Raw genomic sequence first — 23,934 nt, 5'->3', positions numbered from 1 at the left:
TATAAAGTTACACAATTGTTAACCAAAACGTTTTTTCAAGTTGCAGTTTCTTTTGTCTTTGTATTGATAGCAAACAATCAGCCTCACTTATATGCTTCTGCGTGTATTTGTATATAATTGGGGCACACTCTCAAAACATTATAAGTAGCCTCAAATGGTTACATTTTGTAAACTCACGTGCACGTTTTTATAATGGCACATCTAAGTTACTAAAGAATGATCCAAGGATATGTTCTGCAGCATGGGTGACAAATTTGCACCAAACTGGATACAGATGAGATTTGGGGCATAGAAAGGTGAGATTTTGCAGAAAAATTGTGTTTTGAAAAAAGAACTATTCAAACAAAAAGGAAAACATGAAATTTCCTAAAACATCTTAGTTCAAACGTGTTTTGTAAGCATTGTGTGCAGGACACAAACATAAAGTGAGAAAATCAGTGTCCGCTAGTTCTGACCCAACATCTGTGAGTTATGGATGAGTAAATAAAAAAAAATAGTGAATGAGCCAAACAGATCTAAATTACAACTATGCATACTTATAATCAAAGCATTTTGTAATTTACACCTGTTTTTGTAAATCTGGCTTTAATGTACGCTCTCTTCAATGTGATCTCTCCCGTTTTAACCTGGACCATCACACAGAAAGGTCTTATTTACGCTATGAGAATCCCACCTTTCACTGCAGTCGGCTGAGAAGAACCATATCGTCTTTTGTATCAATTGCAGCACAGAGATAAGCATTAGGTGGCGAGGTGTTTTGCATCCAATAGGGTGAGAAATTTCGAGCGTGCAATTAGAGTTGCAAAGTCAGGGCTTCGTAAGCGATCAACTCCTTCAGAGAAGCAGTCATCTTATTACTATTTTTTTTTTTTAATTAATGAATTTGAGGAGGCGCCTACAATTCTAAGATTTTATAAGACAACTAGAGAATAAGTCCCCAAGCTTTCAAATTCCCCCTTCCTATACCAAGCCCAGTCCCATCCAGAACCCCTCACGGCCACTGACTGTGAGGACAGTCCATTGGTCACCCTGGGTCATTTGGCCCTGCTGTTAGTCAGGAACCAGGGACGTCTTCGCACAGACATCTGAGTGAAAGACCAAGGGTGCAAAGGGAGAAAGTCCTTTGTGATTCTTTTTTGGCCCTGTTCAGCCCTATGAGGGCCAGGATCCAATACTGCAATAGAGACACTCAGATTTTCCATCACAAGTATTCTTGGAACTCTACTCCTAAAACGCACAGACAGACTCAGAAATTGCAAACAATTGCATCTTGGCTATTGGCATACACATGAAGTATAGCACACCTCAGCATATCACACCACATTTTAGCAAACAGCTTAGCGCATCACAACATGACTCGTTATGACACATTTAAAGCAATACAGTACACAATGCCAGCCCATAACACACCACACAAAGATCCATAACCACACTTCGCCCCTTATAATCTCATCAGATCCCAAACGGCACCACACCAGACTACACAAAAATACCACAAACACCACAAGAAATAGATACATTGGTGAGTTCAATGGCTAACTGGAAAGCAGCTGGGGAGGATGGACTGGCAGTAGAATTATATAAAAGGTTTGCCCCAACTTTAAATGCACAACTTGCTAACTATATACTAAGAGGGGGGTGCACCTCCGGCCTCCTTCCATACGGCGGTGGTAGTTAGCATTTTGAAGAAGGACAAAAACAGGGAAAACACCAACTCCTATAGGCCAATAAGCATTCTCAACGCTGATTATACATTTTTTACAAAGCTTCTTACCAACAGGCTCAATAAAATTGCGGGATCAATAATCCACAAGGACCATTGTGGCATTGTAGCAGGGAGGCAACTCTCCTCGAATACAAAGTTTTTGATAGAAGCTTTGGACTATTTTAATAAGAATAACACAGAGGCACAGGTGTGGTTTTTAGATGCTGAGAAACGTTTGATCTGGTGACCTGGGAGTGTCTTCTTTTAATTCTTGCTAGATTTGGTTTTCCAGAAAGTATTATACATATTGGGAGAAGTCTATATAAGGACTTGATAGCACAAATAATATGTAATTCTAGAAATGTGGGTAATTGCAGAATAAGTAGAGGTACAGGGCAGGGGTGCCGCTTATCCCCAATTCTTTTATTCATAGAGCCCCTGGCAATAGCCATCAGGCAAAAAGCACTACAAACTGCACCTTTACAAGGCATGACCAATATAAAACTCTATGCCGATGACATTGTTTTATTTCTTAAGTCTTGGGAGAACATCCAAAAGGAAATACTGGGGATTTTCTCAGAATTGCAAGCAATGGGTGGCTATAAAATAAATAAGGCCAAGCCAGAAATTGTATTATGTGATTGTTCAGGTGAGACATTAATACCAAGCTTACGGTTATAACATAACTCCAGGCCCAAGAAGTATCTTGGGGATCTATGTGTCAGAAAGAGTTGAAGAGCTATATACACTTAACTATGTCCCTGTAGTGCAAAAAGTCAAACGTTTACTAGCAAAATGGAATCAACTCCCAATATCAATAATAGTTCAGGGGGTCCTTTTACGAATGCCAATTCTACCACTATTCAATTTCTTATTTGCAGCAGTCCCATGTGCACTACAAAGTCCTTTTTTAAAGAATTAGATGGCCTATTCTCTTCTTTCTTATGGGCCAGTAAGGTTCCAAGACTAGCACTAGCCACTTTAAACTATCCGTACGAGGAGGGAGGGTTATCCCTACCAAACCAGAGGGAGTACTACTATGCAAATTTTGCTCACAATAAGCACAGATTCCATAATCATCTTAATTCGCCAGATATGGACAATTTTTTAATGAAAAAAATAATGAACAAATACAAAATCGCAGATCCGATGAGGATAGTTACGAACCCTACGAAAGTACGATATAAGGTTCTCCAGTGGTTTCTAAAACGAAAAAAAAAAAAACCTGTCTAAGTTTTATGGAATCTCACGGATAAACGGCTCTACAAGTTTGGACGATTTATATACCGGGGAGGATAGGCTGTTGCAAACTGGCGTACTAAAGAAATGGAAGGAGAATGGGTACAGGCAAGTGGTAGACTTTTTCAACTCAGATTCCTGGAAAAAGTGGCCATAGATAGAGAATGGGCTGCTTCATTCTAGAGATATGCTTAAGTGGTCCTTTATCCAAATCAAGTATTATTTTGAAAATATTGACTCAACAGGGCTAGGTGTAAGATCAAAACTAAGCAAAGCGCTACTAGAAACAACGAATACGCGGTCAATAAGCAGCTGGGTGAAATTGTATCATGAACATAAGTTCTCTATTGTCTATGAAATGACCCGAGACAAATGGCAGAAGAAAAAAGGCCTCCAGATCCCTAGAATGGTCTAGAATAGAATTAACAAACTCAATGCAACAACAATTAGAGGCACCAATTTTAGGAGAATGCAATTCTACACAAAATGGTTAATATATAGGACCCCATCATTTCTCCATAATATATACCCCCTGATTGAAGACATGTGTTTCCGCTGCTCCGAAGAGGGAGGAATGAGATACCTGGACTCACATTGTTTGGGATTGCCCAAAGATCAAACAATTATGGGAAGAAATAGAGAAATATCTCAGAACGACTACAGGTCGAGCATTAACTATTGACACGTATACTGCAGTTCTGGGGTGTTCACCAAGCATAGCGATAGATAAAATACAAGAGGAATGTTTATTTATATCAGGTCTGGTGGCAAGATCATTAATTCTCCAGAATTGGCAAAGTAATACTGTACCAACTTTCCATGCCTAGCGGGCTAGGCTTCACTAAGTTAAAGAGCTGGAGAGATGCTTTGCATTAAGATCAGGGTCACTAACAAAATTTGAGAAACGCCGGAAGTCCATTGGAAGCTAGTCTGTGATTCTGTAAAGACGAAATGTTAAAGGAAAATCTTGCAATATGTGGCCTTCCTTTTTTTTTCGATGTGCACTTATGTACCTTTTAATGGCACTTTTGATATTGTTGTGATCTGAGAATGGACCATGTTTGTGTGAGTATGTCAACCAAAATTGAAATTGAGCACCGCAAGCACTTTATTTTGTATATGAACAACTGTGAATTGAACACTCAATACATTTTTTTTTAAAAACAAACAAACACCACAATGCATCCCCTACCACTACATGGCACCATCCATATACATCATCTCACAACACCTTGACCTACATCCACCACGTGCCACATACACTTTATCAGTCACATCGCACTTTCAGACTGCAAACAATAACTCTCTTGATCTTATCACCCCGCAATGCACAACACCAAACTGCAAAATACTATTACACATTCAAGCCTATATCACATAATACATCCATCAATGCCAAAAGACACAATAAATTACAAAGTTATATGGATATCAGCATACACAACAATGCCCCATCCTGTGAGGCCCTTAACCAAATATCACGTTGGCCGACAACAAACCCCACAACAGCACAACAGCATGTCCCATCAACAAATACAATAGTATCACACCATCTTAAGAAACAAGTACATATTACTTTCTAATATAACAATACACAACACCACATAAGTATCTTAACATGTTACAACTTACCACAGCATTTAAGAGTACTTGCTATAATCAAGAACACAATACATTAACCAACACCATCTTATTCTTTATCCCATTACTTCTCACCAAAAAACAAGCATGGAATGTGTAAGTAGTTTGCGGGGTGTATACTTCTCGCCCTCTCCATTCAAAAATAATTAATAAGTATTCCTTTCACCAACAGGTCTCGAGATGAAAACAAATGGAGTGTTTTACCCAGTTCTCATTTCCCCCATCAAGATTCCGGATCTGACTGTAGTAACTTTCACAGACAAAGGTGAGCCGAGTTTCTGATTTTCTTTGCTGATTCTCCCTCCTGGATGGCATCTGTCAGTACATAAACCATATTGTTGTCAAAAGGAAACTATTCTTGTTCTAGTCAGGGTTTTCCAGTAAACTCTCGGTGCATTATGAGCTGCCCTGACAATGTCATGTCCTCCACTTTTTACTTACAGCTAATTCCTTTTCCTTAAAGATGTACCAAACTTGGTTGGAGGCACGTGAGTCACGTTACAAACCCCCAAACTCTTCTCTGTAAAGAACCGAAATCCTCTGAAAGCCTTGAGTGTCTTCTAATCTGAAAGCAATCACCTTCCTGTGCCTTCCCACCAGTGTTTAATTCTTTATAAAAATAGATGCATGGCCCATTATTTTCCGTAAGAGCCCATCACTGGCATTGCAGTATGTTGCGTTCGCCGCATATCAAGGATACATAGTCTTCATTCTACCTCTTTCTCCCTCCACCAAACACCTACCTTACATAGCATCAATAAAAACACTCTTGAATATGCACTTACTGGTTCTATTTTATCCCATTGTCATTGGTTTCCTAGCTTTCTCTTCCTCGTTTTTAACCTTTGTTTGCCTTTCTCTCTCTGACTTTGGGTAAAATTTAAAACTAAAATAAGTCCAGGTTCCCCAAAATGAGTTCCAGTGCCCACCTCCTGCACCTGCCAGTACCAATTACGCACTGCTTCCCACCCATTCTATTGACATTGAATATTCAGAGATGAAGACAGTCACTGGTGAAATTCAATAGAATATATTTTCCTGAAAAGGACAAAACTAACATGGAAAAGAAGAAAATATTTTGTTTCTATGGAATATTCCACTTCTTCAGACCTATCCTGTTTTCAATAATTAATGTTAATGAGACAGTGGGTCACAATTTCTCAAATATTGGCTTGAGTGTTTTGCATCATAATGTCCTAAACCCTCTACCAGAAGTCCTTTACCAGTAACCATGAATGTTCAGTTTATTATATAGATCTTAATAATGGTGTATAGAACTAGTTTTGAAGACTAGGAAAATTAGGTACAATGCGATAAAGTGATTTTCCCAGAATCAAAGAAATTAGTCAGGTGGGGAATAAAAGATTACATCTCATGTCGCCTCATTTTATAACTACTAAACCATGACTCTACCATTCTGTTTTTTTCTGGTAAACCCTGCTTTATGGTTCTAGGGTTGTCACTGGGAGCAGCTTGTAACCTGACACTAATGAAGGACATATTAAAACAAGCCATTGCAGACTACCCCAATGAGAAGACCAAGACTTTCCAAGCTTTGCTGCAACAACTGAAGACTCTAGGCGCAGAGCAGATAAGGAATGTAGCGGTAAGTCCCCAATGTATTCCAAGCACATCTAGAATGGAGTATTTTATTATTGTTACTTGTAAGATCTAAAAAAATGATTAATTTGATACTCCCCCATCAAGTCAAAGCCCTAGATGGCAACCCAGATATCAGGTGAGTTTGGCATGTGACTCTCATGCATGCCGACTCTACTGAGCCTTTGGAGGGAAAGACGTGGCAGGTAATCTCCTGATTTCCATATCTGAAAAGGCTCCTTGCCCCACTGTCTGTATCAGCTGAGTATGGTAAAGTAGATGATAGGGCAGGTAAATGAGCTTGGGTGAATGCATGCCATGTTTAAACTGAGAGAGCTGGATTGTTTCTGAGAAACCTATCGGAGGAAGTAGGTTTTGTTTGACTGATGATATTGTGGCAATTACATAGATCCGAAGAGGTGGGTAAGGAAGCTCCGTATTGTTCACAAGTCCAGAAAATGACCGGAAAATGACTGGAAAATGTTCTATGCTTTCAGTCTCTAGGGGGACACATTGTCAGCAGAAGCCCAACCTCTGACCTGAATCCCATTCTGGCTGTGGGTAACAGCATCCTCAAACTCTCGTCCAAAGGTAAGCCATGGAGATGACTGTGTTAGTGTGTCACTATTTATGATGTTTGAAGTAAGTCAGTGTAAAAATATTAACTAGTGATATGAATCCATAACTTGTCTTTTCATAATGCGAAAATGCATGCATGAATTCATGTAAATATTTTACCCTCTGGTTTTATTAGTTGAATGATAGAGATGCAGGATGCTATTCTGTCAAGAGACCTGCAGCCACTCAACAAGCTTTTAGGGTGACCAGGGTATGTGTCATGATACATTCTGCATCCTTTTACCATCCATATACTTTCTCCGTTCTTTTGAATGACACAAGGGATTATAGGATAATCTTTATAAAAGAGAAAGTGCTCTACTGTAAAATAAACCAGCAACTTAAAATGTAATTTTTCATCATCATTACACTGGAGAGAGAGGATATTCTTCAACCAAGATGCTTGGTTGTACAACTTGGATACAATCCGCCAACCGAAGATCAGGCACCACAATAACACATGGGGAAGCCACTTATAGTAAGAGACCCAGGTCCTGGAGTGTTTTTAAGTACTGCTAGGAGCAGGGACTCACCACCTACCAAACGGAGGGAGCAAGCCTTCATCATGAAACTATGGTGTTTTTGTAGAGAAAACCTCCCTGCTCCTCAGGGAGATTAATTGTTTCATTTCTGACGATGGACCCCTACTTTGTGGGTCTATCTCAGAAATAACGTAAGTGACAACAAGTCAACAATTTAATTCCAGCATGGTAGATCTGTCATCATGCATTCGTTTTTCAAACAGAGTGGCTCCCGTGGTACACATGGTAACTTTTCAGCTTGAAAAAATGCCACCTGTATGTTGGAAGGCAGTCCAGCCGAGGCTCGGGCAGTGACACTCCTTCCCCCACAATGAACTTTGGAGACTGGCCTACCAATGTCCACATGAGTCCCTTTGTCTCAATGAATGACAAATGTTTTTGAAAGTTATGTTTCAGGCATTGCCCTAGGCTGAGGAACTCATTCAAAAAGCTTGTACTGTACCTGTAACTATTCCAAGGTGAAGGATGGGTAAGGATGTGTTACTCTGATGGTGTTTGAATGGTGTATTGAGCATACCCTTGATATCAGTGCTTTTGAACTATTTGAGCTATTTGCTACCTTCACTTATTTCCTAAATGCTAGTATTTGACTTTTCAATTGCACTGGATCTCTAGGAAATGCTTCCTAGAACAGAAGATAAAAAGGTTAATGCTAATTTTGGAAAGGACTTGTTTCTCCAAGATCTTTGCTTGTCGAGGTCCTCAATGGCACCTATCCCTCTACAGTCCTGTATCATGATAACCATCTCTACATTTACCCTTTCACTGCTAAATGCAGCATTGGGCACTATTTGTATTCTATTTTTGGTTTTGAATTGTTCCTTCATGTTTCCAATCTTTTTCTTCCACTCATGTCCATTTGCCTATTTTATTCTAAGAGTACTTTTCATATATATACCTCTTTGGTCTATTGTTTTCAGACCAGCTGCAGTCTTCAGTTATCCTTCAGAGATGTGGTCTCTTGAACTGAGCACAACACTTGGTACTCTAGAACAGGACACATGGGTCCAGATGTAGCATCCAGAACTAGCCAGAAAATCCCAGTGTTGCAACTAAAAGAGGCTCTAATCTAGACTGAGTGTATGTTATTTCTTCTTCTTATGCATAGATCATTAACTGTAATCTTTTCCACAGGTGGGATGCGACAGATTCCTTTAGATGAGGCATTTTTTACTGCCACATCTCCCTTGAAGCATGAAGAGATTGTAGTTTCCGTTCTTATTCCTTTTTCAAAGACGGTAAGCACACATCATTAATACTATGGGTTGTAATAATGTAAAGGAAGATATACAAGCCGATTTAATGTTCGGCAGAGAGGGTACTCCATCGTAACAGCCATGGAGTACCCTTTCTGCCAAACTGTTAATCTGCCTGCCTAATTTACGATCGGGGGGAAAAAAGATTTCTACAATGACTCCGTTGGTGACCTACACCTCTCATGGCCCAAAGGAGTTTGGGTCTTTGGATAATAGCTATCTGACCCCCCCTTACAGTGGGCCGTCAGATGGCTTTTGTTGCTGTCCATCACCAACCAGGTAAACACTAGCAATGAGGGACGATAAAAAAAGTATGACCTCCACATCATAGAAGCAACCTACAATGGTGTGTGGGTCATTAATGTTTTGTTTTTCAAAACAAACTCCCACTTTGGTAGTTATCTTTGAAAAATGAAAAGGTGTGTAAAAGTTTGACGGGCAGGATTCATGTTTGATGGAGCAGTCTGTCAAATGTTTACAACATAGACAGGAACCTCATTGACAGTGGTTCCTATCAAAAGAGTTGTCTGGCAGGCTGGCGGGCATAAGTCCCTCAAGATGGTGAGGCAATTTCCTCGGCCATCCCGAATGGAGTACCCTCTGGCCATAATCAAAATCCACCCCTTAGTGTCTTACCAAAGAGAACTGGCATACGGGAAAAGCAAGATATTACGCCACAGGATTTTGACTGTGAGTAACCAGTATTGCTAATGCTAGGTAGGTCATATGTCACATGCACCCCTCACCACCATATGAAGCATGGGAATTCTCTCTGCAGTTTACTTTGTGTTTTCCATATTAAAGGTTTGTGGTCGCTGTCAGCCTGATCTACACTCATTCCATGGCCTGGAGGTTGAGACCTTTACACCACAATTCATTTGTTAAATCCTCGTACTTATGAAAACACACACAACGCTACCAGCTAGACAGCACTGGTATCCCTAAAGAACCACAGCTATTGATGTTCCTGTGCCTTTGTACCTTCTACACCTGCAGTGGGAACACGTGATGTCATTCAGGCAATCGATGCGACATGAGAATGCTACTGCCTTTGTTAATGCTGGAATGCGGGTCCTTTTCAGAGCAGGCACCAACACCATTGAAGACTTCAATATTTTCTATGGCGGAATGGGCCCGACCACAGTGAGTGCAAGGAAATCCTGCCAGAAGTTAATAGGGAGGTGAGAAAATTATTTATATCACACTCACACACATCCTACACCTTCTTGACTGGTGATAACTTGTTATTTTCTATGCTGCTAGCTTCTCAAATCTTGTAGTTTGTCTTTGGGCAAGTGATTATACAACTCACTTCCACTCACACTATCAACCACAGGATGAATGGCTGAATCTGCCCCTTCAGGATTCAAATGTGCAAAATGCAGTAAAAAAACTTCCCAAGTGCCACTCATAAGATCAACCTTACAGATCCTGGTTTTCAAACCCATGCAGGGTACGACCCCATTACCAAAACAAACTCTACAGAATTCCTGCACAAATGTAAAGGCACACCTTCAACAATTTATTTTCCTCCCTCCATCAAACGAATATAAATTACTTCACCAACTCCAGCGCCTAAAAGTGTCCTTATGCATTATCCCACTTCTTTTTAGATAAAAGCACCAGCAGCCTCTACGCTTAGAAAAGCCACTGAATCTCATCTACTACTCCCATCTCACAAACAGTTGGATCTTTTACTACTAGGATACAACATTTCATGTGTTCCCTTAATAATGCTAATGTCAGTGAGGCACTGTTAGAACCCTTATGTAGACGGTCCCTGAGCTTGTCACCTGTGTAAATGGTTGAAGAAAGGCCAAGAAATGTGCAGATGCCCAACAACAGGCCGGTGCCTCCCTGTCAAGTGCAAAATACAGCTCGCTTTTTTGCAACACATAAAACCTTCGGAGACATATATAATTAAATACATATTAAATTGCTTCTGACGCATATATCATTTAATCAGCTAATTATGTTCTTGAGTAAACACTGCATCCACCCCATCATTACTTGCATCACCCAACAGTCCTTTGTTGACCTTGCATTCGATGTATGTGGGTAAGTGCTAAACTGACATCTCACAATCCTTCAAAAACTATTCCACCCTCATTTTTCCATACAGAATTCAATCCTCTTGTGAGACAAAGAAAATGGGAATTTGCTAAAAAACACACATCAAATTTTCAAATTCAAATTTATTTATTATGTTTTGGCTCTCGAGAGGGCCACATAAGCATATACAAACAAAACAACACAATCTACAACAATACAAAAATATGAGGCATGGTATTCATATCGGAATAGGTACACTGCAAACCCATAGTCCCACATAGCCAGGCCGGCACAATGTTCCAGAAAATTTAATAAATATCTAAAAATCCTTTAAAAAAGTTAAAAACATAGGCACAAAACATTTCATTTGGTGGGCAATAAAGTGCATGAAGAAAATCTTGTAAAGTGACAATGCTAAGGCGAAGACAAATTACTTTAAGCCATCTCTTGCGCAGGCTTCGTAACATAGGACAAATCAAAAGTACATGTATACAGTCCTGATTATTTAATTTACATAGGTTGCACAACGGTGAAGTGCCGTACCATTTAGACAACAACACATTAAGAGGGATTAAGTCATAACGTAATAAAAACCAAAACCTACGAATCCCATGTGGCAGATTCCACTGGGCATACGGTTGGGGCTGTTTCAACCTATAGGAGGAGACCAGCAGCTCCACATTCCTTTTATCTCCAACTGTTTTTTTATCGGATTGAAAACAATACTCCCACGAGGCCTCCCTAAGGACCTGTTTTAACTGCGTGGGAGAGTAGGAGAAAAGCACGCTTTCATCCAATCTAAGGATATTCACAGCCCTTCTAAAATTGTTAACAAGTTTAGAGAACTCCTTAAAATTGCCCAAAAGTTCATTTTTGAGTAGGACTCGCAGGGTTCCTTCTCTCGCTCTGGCTAAGTTGGCGACCCACCTTATTAAGGCGCACAGCCCCTGAACCCAGGCACTCCTGAGTCCGAAGTCCAGCCTACACGCAGCCAGTGAACAAGCATTATTAAAATTCGAGAGGGATCTTAGGAGTTTTCCCTCGATCTTATTAAACACACATGGTTGATACGTTCCTCAAAACTCTATCAAAACAGTAAACCAACCCTTACTTGTTTTTGAGCCGAGAAGCTGAAAACATTACCTCAGTCAGATCTGTCACTTGATTTATACCATCGTCTGATTTACTACGTGTAAGCTGTGTCAGACTTTGTGCCTTTAACTTCCACTTAGTGCACCTAGCTTATACATGGATGTAACGCTGGTTGGTGTCATGCTTTGGAAATATTTATATTTCTCAATGTAGCTTATTTAGGGTCGAAACAAAAGTTCTAACTGATGGTGAGCAAGGGATATCTCGCAACTCAGATGCAACCTTTTACTCTCCTTAAGTTGACAAATACTCGATTTTTCCTTCTGATGGTCTTGCTATCACTATCAATGGCAATCATTTTGGGATCTTAGTAGTCTAGGTTATCCAATATTAGCTATTTTCTAGCTGTTTTATTGTTTAAGAACTGTACACCAGCTCCTGAACTCTTATTTAAACTGGCACTAATAATAATTAAACAAATGGATGGCAGTGTTATACTCCTAACTACTGCTACTGTTTCCTGAAGCTCAGAGGGTCTATAGCTATATGTAACCTTTCCCGAATTTTCTTATTGAAAATTCATATAATGCGCATGCAAGATCTACACCTGTGAAATCCACTGTCTCAATAGAAAACCTGTATCATTGAACACAATGTACGTTTTCACTTAAAATATGCGTTTAGCATCTCTGTGAACTTGGCTTACAAATCTCATCTTCTCATCCAATCTTCTTCATCTCACTCCAGGTGCTGGAATGAGGCACCTCTCCGAAAACGTCCCATCCCCTGGCATTATGATTCACATTAAACCAATCTCCCAATGCCCTCAGTCCATGAACATTCGCAAGGCATCCATCCTTGTGCTCTTCAGAGACAAATTAAAAGCCCGTCTTCCTTATAACGCCAAGCACAGAAACAAACTCACAACCATACCAACAAACTGTAGAATGAGCATATAATTTTACCAATATTAAAGTGGCAGCATATCAAAGCACTAAACTACACAGAAGTGACTCATGTAACACCAATCATCAGTCTGTGAGTCTCTGCCGCAGTGCAGTAGCCATGTGGGATCAATACAACCATGATCCTAGAACCAAAGGTAACTCGTTGCAATGCTGCAGCCCCTACACTGTGTGTGCCAGGGTCATAGAAAGAATGTGGAGGCTGGGGCTTTCTTGGTACACGTGCACCTGTAGTAAGAATGAGGCACCCAGTCTCTTGTATTGATTTTTATTGCTTAAATAGGTTAGATCCAATGATTTCTGGAGACTGCCCAAGCATAGATGCCTGGAGGCTCCATGCCATCTGTGACACCATCAGCGTGTCCTGCCTTTTTAATCAACTGCGGGTTGCGTTCAGGGATATGCACTTTTGTTTCAACATTGAAAATCACAACATGCAACGTTCTGTGGGCTAACAAGACAGCAGAGGATGTCAAATATAACACAGGGCCAGTGGTTAGCTATGGAATATACATTGACAAGGAGAGAGCAAGAGGTCCACATATTATATGGGATAAAGTACCCTCTTAGTTAAATTATGAAGGATAATGCAAGTCATCAGTAAAGACACCCAGCCAGCGATCTCATGCCTCTGTGTGGTCATGGAACTCCTCGGTGACTTATTTCCTTATATTGCTCAGAAAGGTGTACTTTACCCCACATTTGAAAACTAGTGCACATGTGTACCTTAACATATATTGTGTTTTAACTCTATTTTAGGCACTGTGATAACGAATGTTCAATAAAATAATGCTGCTGTATTAATCTCGGAAGAAAGAAAATCCAAGTCTGTTCTAACAAATTGGTCGCAGATCTCTCCCATAGGGGGCTAACACACTAAGCTATGGGACTACCATTGCCAGAATCTGATAAGAAAGTTCTTTAGAGCAGTAGTTCTTAATCTGTGGCCGGGGGACTCCACGGGGTCCGCAAAGACTACTCCTGGGGTCCTCAACAACTTAGAAAATTAAATAATGTTAACAGATTAATAAAGTTATATAAATAAAGAAGCAACATGTAAAACTGAAAATTTTAAAACATTCCGTAAATGTGAAGAAAATCGAAATTAGGGGCTAAAAATGAGGTTGGTGTGCTCAGATTTGTTCGTGGGAGCAGTCAGTACAAGTGCATCAAACAGAATATAATGTGGATGATGAGGGGCCACAGTTGAATTTAAAAAGCTCCAACCTCCCCTTTAAAATTAGAATTTCGATGTTTTTATATTTGTGAAATATAATATTTTATCATTCTTGTATTTCTTTTATCAGTGCTTGTTTCTGCATTTTTACGTATTGTTTTGCGATTCAAATCATCGAAATTGCCTAGGCTGTGATCCCCCGTTTCCAATAATAACTTAGGGGGTCATTACAATGGCGGGCGGATCGCCACGACCCGACCGGCGGTGGCGGTCCGCCCACCATAATACACCGCCCGCATGCCATTTACCCCCCGCCATATTATGATGGCGGGGGTACCACGGACGGAATGTCCGACTTCCGCTTTTCCGCCGGTCGATTTGTCGACCGGCGGAAAAAGGACACAATATGGCAAGACACCGCCATTCATATTATGATGGCAGCGGAAATAGTCCTTTCCATAGCGACGATGCCGCCATGGAAAGGCATGCGGTCTTTGCAATTGGGGGCCCGTTGCGGGCCCCCTTGGTGTTGGGGGGGTGGGAGGTGCACATGGGGGTACCTATGGTACCCCCCTCGATTTGCATGCACAAGCTGGCAGGCACCGCGCTGTGCCTGCCACGTTGTGCATGCAAATGCTCAACATGCATATTGTGCATTGCGGCGGGTGCTATTGACAGCACTGCCCGCCACAATGCATAATATGCTGAATGTGACCGCCAGTGTGGCGGTCGCATCCTAATCTGCATGGCGGGACCGCCGCACACCTGGCAGGCGGTCCCGATTACCGTTACGGTGGCGGACAGACTATGTCCGCCCGCCATCGTATTGTGCCCCTTAGTGGGGGTCCAGGGATTTGAATAGTGATTCAGTGGGGGTTTCCGGATTCCAGACATGATTATTTGGATGTCCACAGAATTAAAAAGTTAACAACCATTGCTTTAGATTGTTATGTTTGGAGGGGGAACTGAAAAAGAGCAACAGCAGAGAGACTAAAGTTGGATCTGGATTAAAAAAAAATTGATGTACACAGTGGGCACGTATATGAGCACAGCATTAGAGATGCACATTTAGTTGCTTTTTTAACCCATATCTCCCCTCTCCCACACAGAAATTAATCCTTCTTACACTGTGACTTTTTTTAACACCAGGGAATGGAATGAGGAGACGCTGAACCAAGCCTACAAGAACATCCTGGATGAAGTCACCCTCCCCGTCTCCGCTTCTGGAGGAATGGTGGATTACAGGAGGTCTCTCACACTCAGCTTCCTCTTCAAGTTCTACCTGCAGATATTGCTAGAGCTAAAGAAAATGGTACATCCTTTGATATTGTCCAAGCTGCTCCAGCATTTTAATTCCACTGCAGCAGATTATAACTTTAGCAGCAAAGTTTAGTTGACACTTCACCTCAACCGGAAGTCTGCAAGAGAAATGTGCATTCTGTTCAGAGTGACACCGAAAGAACAGAGATCTTTTTTGTGTCCCCAGTTGAAAGTCGTCATACATATTCTCCATACCATTCATAGGATGGGGATTTGTGCCATTGAGGGGTCAACATCAGTATAAACCTTGGCATTACTATGTCTACACTATTAAGAGGCCTAGAAACCTGACATTGAGTTTGGCGGACAGGGTGTTCCAACACTAACGTCCAAGAGTACCCAAACTCTGAGCCCACCCGCTCAATTATGAGTCAGAAGGGACGTCAGTATTTCGACAGCAGTGACCCCACTGACTCTATTGTTATTAAACGTATTGCGATGGCCCAGTGGAGTAGGAGCTGTCAGAGTAAGCCCACCTTTCCTATTTAGAGTGGACGGTCTGTAGTTAAATATTTATCCCCGCACCCTGGTTGAAAACTCTGAGGGTTTGAAGGCTATTAATGTTTTTTTGTTTTCACATAGAATAGACATAATTTTATTGATGCTAATATTAGAAAGTTCATTACATTAAAAAAGAAGGTCCCATACAAACTCAATCATTCATCTTCATTCATACAGTAGAAAGCTAGTGTACATTAAATTTGGTCACTTTTCTACATTTCAAGTGAGTGCAAGGATAACAATTTCAGGTTTTAATGAAAAAAAGACAGTGTGGCACACAAGTAATAATCTCTTGGGTTCAATACAATGCGCTTTTGGAGATGATAGAGCGTCTTTCATTTGCTAGTGTGACTGCGTATGTTGATTACATATGTACACTCAAGGTTATAACATAGAGTACGGTGCGAATCTAACAAAGCGATGAAATTCCGTGGTGACACACTGGAGTTTCATATTTTACTTTACTTTAGCTACAGACGATTGTCTCTTGTTTAGGAGTTGTGACTTAAAGTCGTAAATGGTATAAGCAAGGTTAAAGACTCTGCATCTCTTGCGCTCGAGTCACATTGAGAAAAAACTTTAATGTCTGTCATGGAGCTGTTTGTCAAGTTTAAACTTCAACGAAGCATGCTTTTTCAGATTATAATCAGATTAGAAACATGGCCAGACTACGCTTGCAGTTTACTAGATTTTAGCTGTGACAGCGGATGCGTTATAAATCTTTGCTAACGTCTGAAACACAATTAATAACTATAAAAATGTGCACCAACTGAGTGTAGGTCGAGTAGATACTCAACCAAACACTTCGACTATGGGATTTCCATTGTTGCTAATATTTTTTTAGCTCGTGCTCATCCAGCCGGTTAAACTGAATTTATACAGCATACAGTGACGATGACTTACTTGTGTGTCGGGTTCTGTTGCCAAATTGAAGAGTCCTCCGCAGATTACGATCACCGCGTGAGGTCTGACCCTGCTTGTAGGCAGGTCGCCCCCACGCCGCTGCTCGTCACCTGACCGCCTGGTTCCTGCCTCCTTGTTGCCTCCTTGTTCCTGGGCTCTATTCCTTTTTCCTTCCCCTCTGCCCTGCGCGCCAGTTCCCCGCTGCCTCCCGCCGCTCCTGTTCCGGCCCTTCCCGACGCTGCTCCCCCGCGGCCCCGCCACCCTGCATACCCATTGGCCTCCCCGCTCCCGCCTCCCAGCTGCTTCTCCCTCCCGAGCCACTTCATATGCAGGCCGAGAAGCGGTAGCAGGAGCGACCTCTGACCCTGCTTGCAGGCAGGTCACCCCCACGCCGCTGCTCGTCACCTGACCGCCTGGTTCCTGCCTCCTTGCTGCCTCCTTGTTCCTGGGCTCTTTTCCTTTTTCCTTCCCCTCTGCCCTGTGCGCCAGTTCCCCGCCGCTCCCGTTCCGACCCTTCCCGCCGCTGCTCCCCCGCAGCCTCCCCCCTGCACACCCATTGGCCTCCCCGCTCCCGCCTCCCAGCTGCTCCTCCCTCCCATGCCACCTCATATGCAGTCCGAGAAGCGGCCGCGCTCAGCGGGCGCGCCGCTGGTGCGCCAAAGGCACACCTAAGGGATGCCCGTCTGCGATCGTCCGCGCCTGGACCGCGCCCAGCGCCAGAACCCCTGGACCCTGCGAACGCCACGTCACCAGAATCCACTACGATGCCAGCACCCTCCACGCACTCAACGCCGGCCGAAACCACACCTGCTTCCAGGCTGCCCCGAAACGGACCCACGGACCCTTCTCCTGCCACACCTGCAGCTTCACCTGCGACAGAACCACCAAACCTCCAAGGACTGGACCCAACCACCTCCGCTGCATACTCCTCAACACCCGCTCCGCACTGAAACACGCCGTCGAGCTCTGGGATCTGCTCGACACCTCCGCCCCAGACGTGGCCTTCCTGACCGAGACTTGGTGGAACGACTCCTCGGCGCAGACATCGCCATAGCCATCCCGGACGGCTACAAGATCACCCGCAGGGATCGCGTCAACGGAATCGGAGGAGGAATAGACATCGTCCACAAGTCCACCCTCAAGGTCGCCACCCATGCAGACGACACCCTCAACACCGCTGAACACCTGCAATTCCGGATCCACACCGACCCCAACACCACCCTCAGAGGAACACTCATCTACAGATCCCCCCGGACCCCGGGCTCAGTTCAGCGACTCCATCGCCGACCTCGCCAGCACCCACGCACTCGCCTCCATGGACTACATCCTCCTCGGGGACCTGAACTTCCACCTCGAGAACAACAATGACGCCAAATCCGCCACCCTGATCGCCAACATCGCCAACCTCGGCCTCAGACAACTCGTCACTGCACCCACCCATGCCGCCGGCCACACGCTGGATCCCGTCTTCTCCACAGGCCCCCACGTCACCTTCGACCACGCCACCGAACTCCACTGGACCGACCACTTCTGCATCCATTTGACCTTCAAGAAACCAACCATGCACCACCGCACCCAACATCTACCTCGCCGCAGCTGGAGCAAAGTCACTGAAGACCAGCTGATCACCTCCCTCGCCAAGAACCCACCCACCGACCCCACCAACCCGAGTGCCGCAGCCCGCAACCTCAGACAGTGGATCGACGACTGTGCCAACACCCTCGCCCCGCTCAAGAAACCCTCCAACAGCCACGCCAACAAGAGAGCCACCCAGTTCACCGATGAGCTCCAGACGTCCAAAACGCGCATGCCGGAAACTGGAGAAGACATGGCTCCACGAACACACACCGGACAACCACGCAGCCCTCAAGGACACCACCCGCAGACACCACCACCTCATCAGATTAGCCAAGAGATCCTCCTTCAAAGACCGCCTGGATAACAACGCACACGACAGCAAAGAGCTCTTCAGCATCGTAAAGGAACTCTCCAACCCCAGCGCCGACGCCAACGACATTCCGCCCTCACAAGAACTGTGCGACTCACTAGCCATCTTCTTCCACCGCAAGATCGCCGACATCCACAACAGCTTCAACACCACGACCACCCTGACTACGCCAGACTCCACCCCCCTCCTGTGAACACCACCAGCGCCAACCACCTGACCTCCTGGTCCAACGTCAACGACGACGAGACACGCAAGGTCATGAACTCCATCCACTCGGGATCTACGTCTGACCCATGCCCACACCACATTTTCAACAAAGCAGACGCAGCCATCGTACCCCAACTACGAAAGGTCATCAACATCTCCTTTGTAACAGTGACATTCCCGGAAAGCTGGAAGCACGCCGAAATCAACGCCCTCCTCAAGAAGCCCAAAACGGACCTCAAGGACCTCAAGAACTTCTGGCCCATCTCTCTGCTTCCCTTCCCGGCAAAGGTCATTGAGAAAATTGTCAACATGCAACTGACCCGCCACCTGGAAGACAACAACATCTTGGACCCGTCCCAGTCCGGATTCAGACGAAACCACAGCACCGAGACAGCCCTCATCGCCACCACAGACGTCATCAGGTGCCAACTAGACAACGGCGAAACATCAGCCCTCATCCTCCTGGACCTGTCAGCCGCCTTCGACACGGTATGCCATTGCACTCCAAAGACACGCCTCCTAGCAGACGGAATCCAAGAGACGGCTCTTGACTGGACCATGTCCTTCCTCTCCGGCAGAACCAAGAGTGTCCGCCTCCCACCCTTCCGATCCAAAGCCACCCACATCCTCTGCGGCGTCCCCCAGGGCTCATCCCTCAGCCCGACGCTGTTCAACGTCTACATGGCCCCCCTCGCACAAGTGGCCCGCCTTCACAACCTCAACATCATCTCCTACGCCAACGACACCCAGCTCATCCTTTCCCTCACCAAGGACCCACACACCTCCAAAACCAACCTCCACGAGGGAATGAAGGCCGTCACCGACTGGATGAGGAGCAGCCGTCTGAAGCTGAACTCGGACAAGACGGAAGTCCTCATCCTCGGACCCACCCCCTCAGCCTGGGACGACTCCTGGTGGCCGACCACACTGGGAACAGCACCAACACCCACTGACCATGCACACAATCTAGGATTTATCCTCGACTCCTCCCTCTCCATGTCTAAGCAGGTCAACGCCATCCCCTCCTCCTGCTACAACACCCTCTGCATGCTCTGCAGGATCTACAAGTGGATCCTGACCGAAACAAGAACGGTGACACAGGCCCTCGTCAGCAGCAGACTGGACTACGGCAACGCACTCTACGCAGGAATCCCAGCCAAACACCTACGACGACTACAACGCATCCAAAACGCCTCCACCTGACTGATCGTCAACATCCCCCGCCGCAGCCTCATCACCCCCCACCTGAGAGACCTACACTGGCTCTCCGTCGACAAGAGGATCACCTTCAAGCTCCTCACCCACGCACACAAAGCACTCCACAACACCGGATCAGCCTACCTGAACAGCAGACTCAGCTTCTACACCCCCACCCGCCAGCTCCGCTCTGCCAGCCTCGCCCTCGCCGCTGTCCCCCGCATCCAACGAATGACCTCCGGTGGCAGATCCTTCTCCTACCTCGCCGCCAAGACCTGGAACACCCTCCCCACCCACCTACGGCAGACCCAAGACCTACTTGCCTTCAGAAGACTCCTCAAGACCTGGCTCTTCGAGCAGTAGCAGCCACCCCCATCCCCTCAGCGCCTTGGGACCCTCACGGGTAAGTAGCGCGCTTTACAAGTATTCTGATTGATTGATTGATTGACCCGAGTGGTATAAAGTTCCACTAAATGTACTAATCGACTCTGTCACGTGATGAGGGTAAATATCACATGAGGAGGGATAGCCAATCACATAATATGTCACATGGCGGTTATAATCCAATCATGTGTGATGTAAACAAAAAGTTTATTTACAGCTGTAAATGATGTCACATGATGGGGGTGAATGTCACATGAGGGGGGATAGCGAATCACACAATATATCACATGACAGTATTAATCCAATCATGTACGATGATAACAAAAGAACTTTATTTGCGACTGGATACGAGCACAATATGGGGTTTCAGTGATATTTTGTTAGTGTTTCTATTGATCTATTCATCGAGTTTATAAAGATAACGCCGCTTTTGAACAATAGAGCCTGAATTCTAATAATAAGATCTTCCATCTTACTAATTTTGACATAATGAATTGGAGAACTATTCTATAGATGACCTCAAGATGCTAATGTGCAGTTAATAGAGGGATTTCAGTGGTAAGAGGCAACAGACTCAGCTAGTATTATATCGTATTGCCTGTTCCCACGGAATCTATTGATTCAGGCCTTGTGTAAATGTATCCAGGGAAAATATCCAAAATACCTCTCTTCTTTTGCGGACTTCCTCTGAATCGGTACCTGTCCTGTCATTGATTTTTTCCAGGATCAGCCAATTAATTTTGTTCATGGCTATGTCCTGCTTCCAAGTAGTGCTTCACTAAAGGGGCATTCATCTTTTTTGTTCGGATAGCTGAACGGTGTTCAGTTTACCTAGTTGCCAGCGTTCTGGATGTTTCCCCCACATATCCCTTTTTACATGGACATAGTAGTAGATAAAGAATGTTTTTTGTCTTACAATTCATAAACAATTTTAAAGTGATATTGTATGAATTGTAAGTAAACGTCTTTGTGATTATTGCAGTGTCACAGGCTTTGCATTGTGTGCATTTGTTATTGCCTGTTAGTGGTGCAGAGTCATCTAAAGTCAACTGAGTCGGTGATTTTCTTGTCATACGTGAGTGGACAATTTGATCTTTTAGATTTCTATTTCTTCTATGGGCAAACATAGGGCGCGCCAACATACTAGCATCTTCTGAGTTAGCATTTAATATATGCCAATGGGCACATATTGCTTGTCTAACTTTTTGTTCGCTGTCGAATGTCTGGTGACACATACTAATGTTGGTGATGGTTTTGGGGGATGATTGTTCAATAGGTGATCTCTGTCATAGAACCGTGCGCGTTTATAGGCTTCTCTAACCAATCTCTTTGGATATCCTCGCGATATAAATTTGGCTTTCATCGTTTCTGATCTGATGTCATAATCAGTGATGTTGGTGCAATTTCTCCTTAACTGGATAAACTCGCCAAAAGGGATACTCTCTTTTTGTTTGTTTGGGTGGAAGCTTGTGAAGTGCAGTAACATATTTTTTGCGCTTGGTTTCACATACAGGTCTACTTCAAGTTCATGATTCCTCTCTTTTATCTCTATATCAAGAAATTCAATGTGTTTTTGATTGGTGTGGGCAGTGAATTTTAAATTGGAGTCACATGCATTAATCCACAATGCAAATTCAGATATTTGGTCTGGGTCATTAGTCCAGATGAAGAATATATCGTCTATAAATCGAGCCCAATTTTTAATGGACTCGTAAAAGGGGGCTATTTCATTATATATATGTATGCTCTCAAATTGAGCCATATATATATATATTTGCTACAGTGGGAGCGCATGATGCTCCCATACTGACTCCCTTTATCTTGCAATATAGCTGTCCGTTAAAATCTAAAGTATTTTCTTCCAGGACAATTGCAAAAGTTGCTATGATGATTTCTAAGTCACAGTCTATTTGGTATTGATTAATAAACCAGGCTACTGCTGTGAGGACCCCTTGCTGTGGTATGTTGCTATATAGCGACTCCACGTTCAAGGTACCCAAGGTTTCATTAAGTTCATCAAATGGTAAGCCTTCCACTGTTTGCATCATTTGATTTAGTATCCCTAATATATGATGGAGTTCTGGATATATGCGGACATAGGATACAATCTAAGTATTTAGAAATAGGCTCAGTGACGAAGCCTATATTCTGGAGTGTTCCCTTCCACACCCTGAAAAGGCACTTACTCAAGGAGTATTTTTATGTGTGTTCCATTAATGGTAAGCTACCAGCAAAATATTTGTAAACATTCACAGACCTAGGCACTGGTGGGTGATAACTGCACTATCCCTCCCATCACCTTTTCCCCTTTCCTGCACCTAGCCCAGAAACCATGATGGTCAAAAACTATTATACTTGCATATTTTCCAAGGCTCTAAGTCCACTTTGAGCTTTAAATACCCATCACATCTGATTCGAAGACTCATGGTGTGACATTTTGAATGCCTGATATCTTTTTTGGAGTGTCTACTTCTCAATGAAGAGTGCCAAAAATAATTTTGAATCAGGTCCTAAGAAAAAAGACAATATTACTGGTCAAACCGTGTGAGGAAGTGAAAACGATGGGTAGAGGGGAGATTTTGCTATCATGTTAGATCATTAACTCTTTCTTAATTTTTGTTGTTCTCGTTCTTTGTTTGCATTTGTTCCAGAATGTATCTTCCTCCCAGGATATTCCCCTGACGTTCCTCAGTGCCATGGAACCCTTCCAGGAAGGCATGCCCCAGAGCATGGAAATTTATCAGGTCAGTGATTGGCTGTATAACATTAAGGCAAATTCCAGATTGCAGTGTAACCTAAAGGCAGGTACTGGGCAGGCAAGTCTAATTCATAGTAACCATTCCTGAGTCATTGGAATGCCGCTATAGCAACTTTGTAAACCCTCTTGCTGTCTTAGTAAGGCCATCTATTAATCATTTGAAGACAACCACTGTGATCCTATAGACTGTCTTGTTATCTTAGTCCTTCTTTAAGACCATTCACTACTCACTGGAATACAGCAGCAGTGACTTTCTAGACCTACTTGCCATTACCCCTTAAGGCCTGAATAGCCTATTAACATATATATGCAGGGACTCAGCAGACTTTATCATCTCACTCCATAGGATCATCTTTGACTCATTGGAAGTCAGGTACTGTGACTATAGTCTGAATTATAGTCCCATGCCTTATGACCATTATTGACACGCCAAAAGAGAGCCACTGTGACTCCATAGACTTTCCTGTCATCTCACTCCTTTAAATTGTTCCTGAGTGTGTGGTTGTATTTGTAAAGTGCACTGCTACCCAATTAGGGTCTCCTGGCGCTGTAACTCATACCGCTGTGGAACCCTTCCTGGCTTTCCCTGTGAAATGTCCACTCCTGGGCACCCCCAATCCACTCCTGGGCACCCCCAGTCATTGGAAGTAATACACTGTGACTGTGGATATTTCTTTCATCTCCCAAAGGCCATCCTTGATTCATTAGACGACAGCTGCTGTGACTGTAGGCAATTTTTTCACCTTAATCCTTAGGACTATTCACTACTCACTGGAAAACAGACACAGTGACTCAGTATCACGCTTTAGAATTGCCCTGATGCATTGAAA

At 43.7% G+C, this 23,934-nt stretch overlaps 1 protein-coding gene across 2 annotated transcripts in view; it reads left to right on the top strand.

The window, feature by feature from the left end:
• AOX1 (aldehyde oxidase 1) overlaps positions 1–23,934 on the top strand; it is a 542,538-nt gene that overhangs the window by 148,614 nt on the left and 369,990 nt on the right. For both annotated transcript variants that reach the window (XM_085649034.1, XM_085649035.1), the window contains exons 10-16: positions 4,758–4,850; positions 6,040–6,191; positions 6,682–6,775; positions 8,479–8,582; positions 9,597–9,781; positions 15,036–15,198; positions 22,998–23,090. In XM_085649034.1, the coding sequence (XP_085505160.1) occupies positions 4,758–4,850; positions 6,040–6,191; positions 6,682–6,775; positions 8,479–8,582; positions 9,597–9,781; positions 15,036–15,198; positions 22,998–23,090 (884 nt within the window). The remainder of the gene's footprint in view (positions 1–4,757; positions 4,851–6,039; positions 6,192–6,681; positions 6,776–8,478; positions 8,583–9,596; positions 9,782–15,035; positions 15,199–22,997; positions 23,091–23,934) is intronic.

This window comes from Triturus cristatus, chromosome 3_2 (genome assembly GCF_964204655.1).
Source record: "Triturus cristatus chromosome 3_2, aTriCri1.1, whole genome shotgun sequence".
Classification (NCBI taxonomy): domain Eukaryota; kingdom Metazoa; phylum Chordata; class Amphibia; order Caudata; family Salamandridae; genus Triturus; species Triturus cristatus.
Note: the sequence above shows the minus strand (reverse complement) of the source record. Positions and strands in the feature narration are given on the sequence as shown.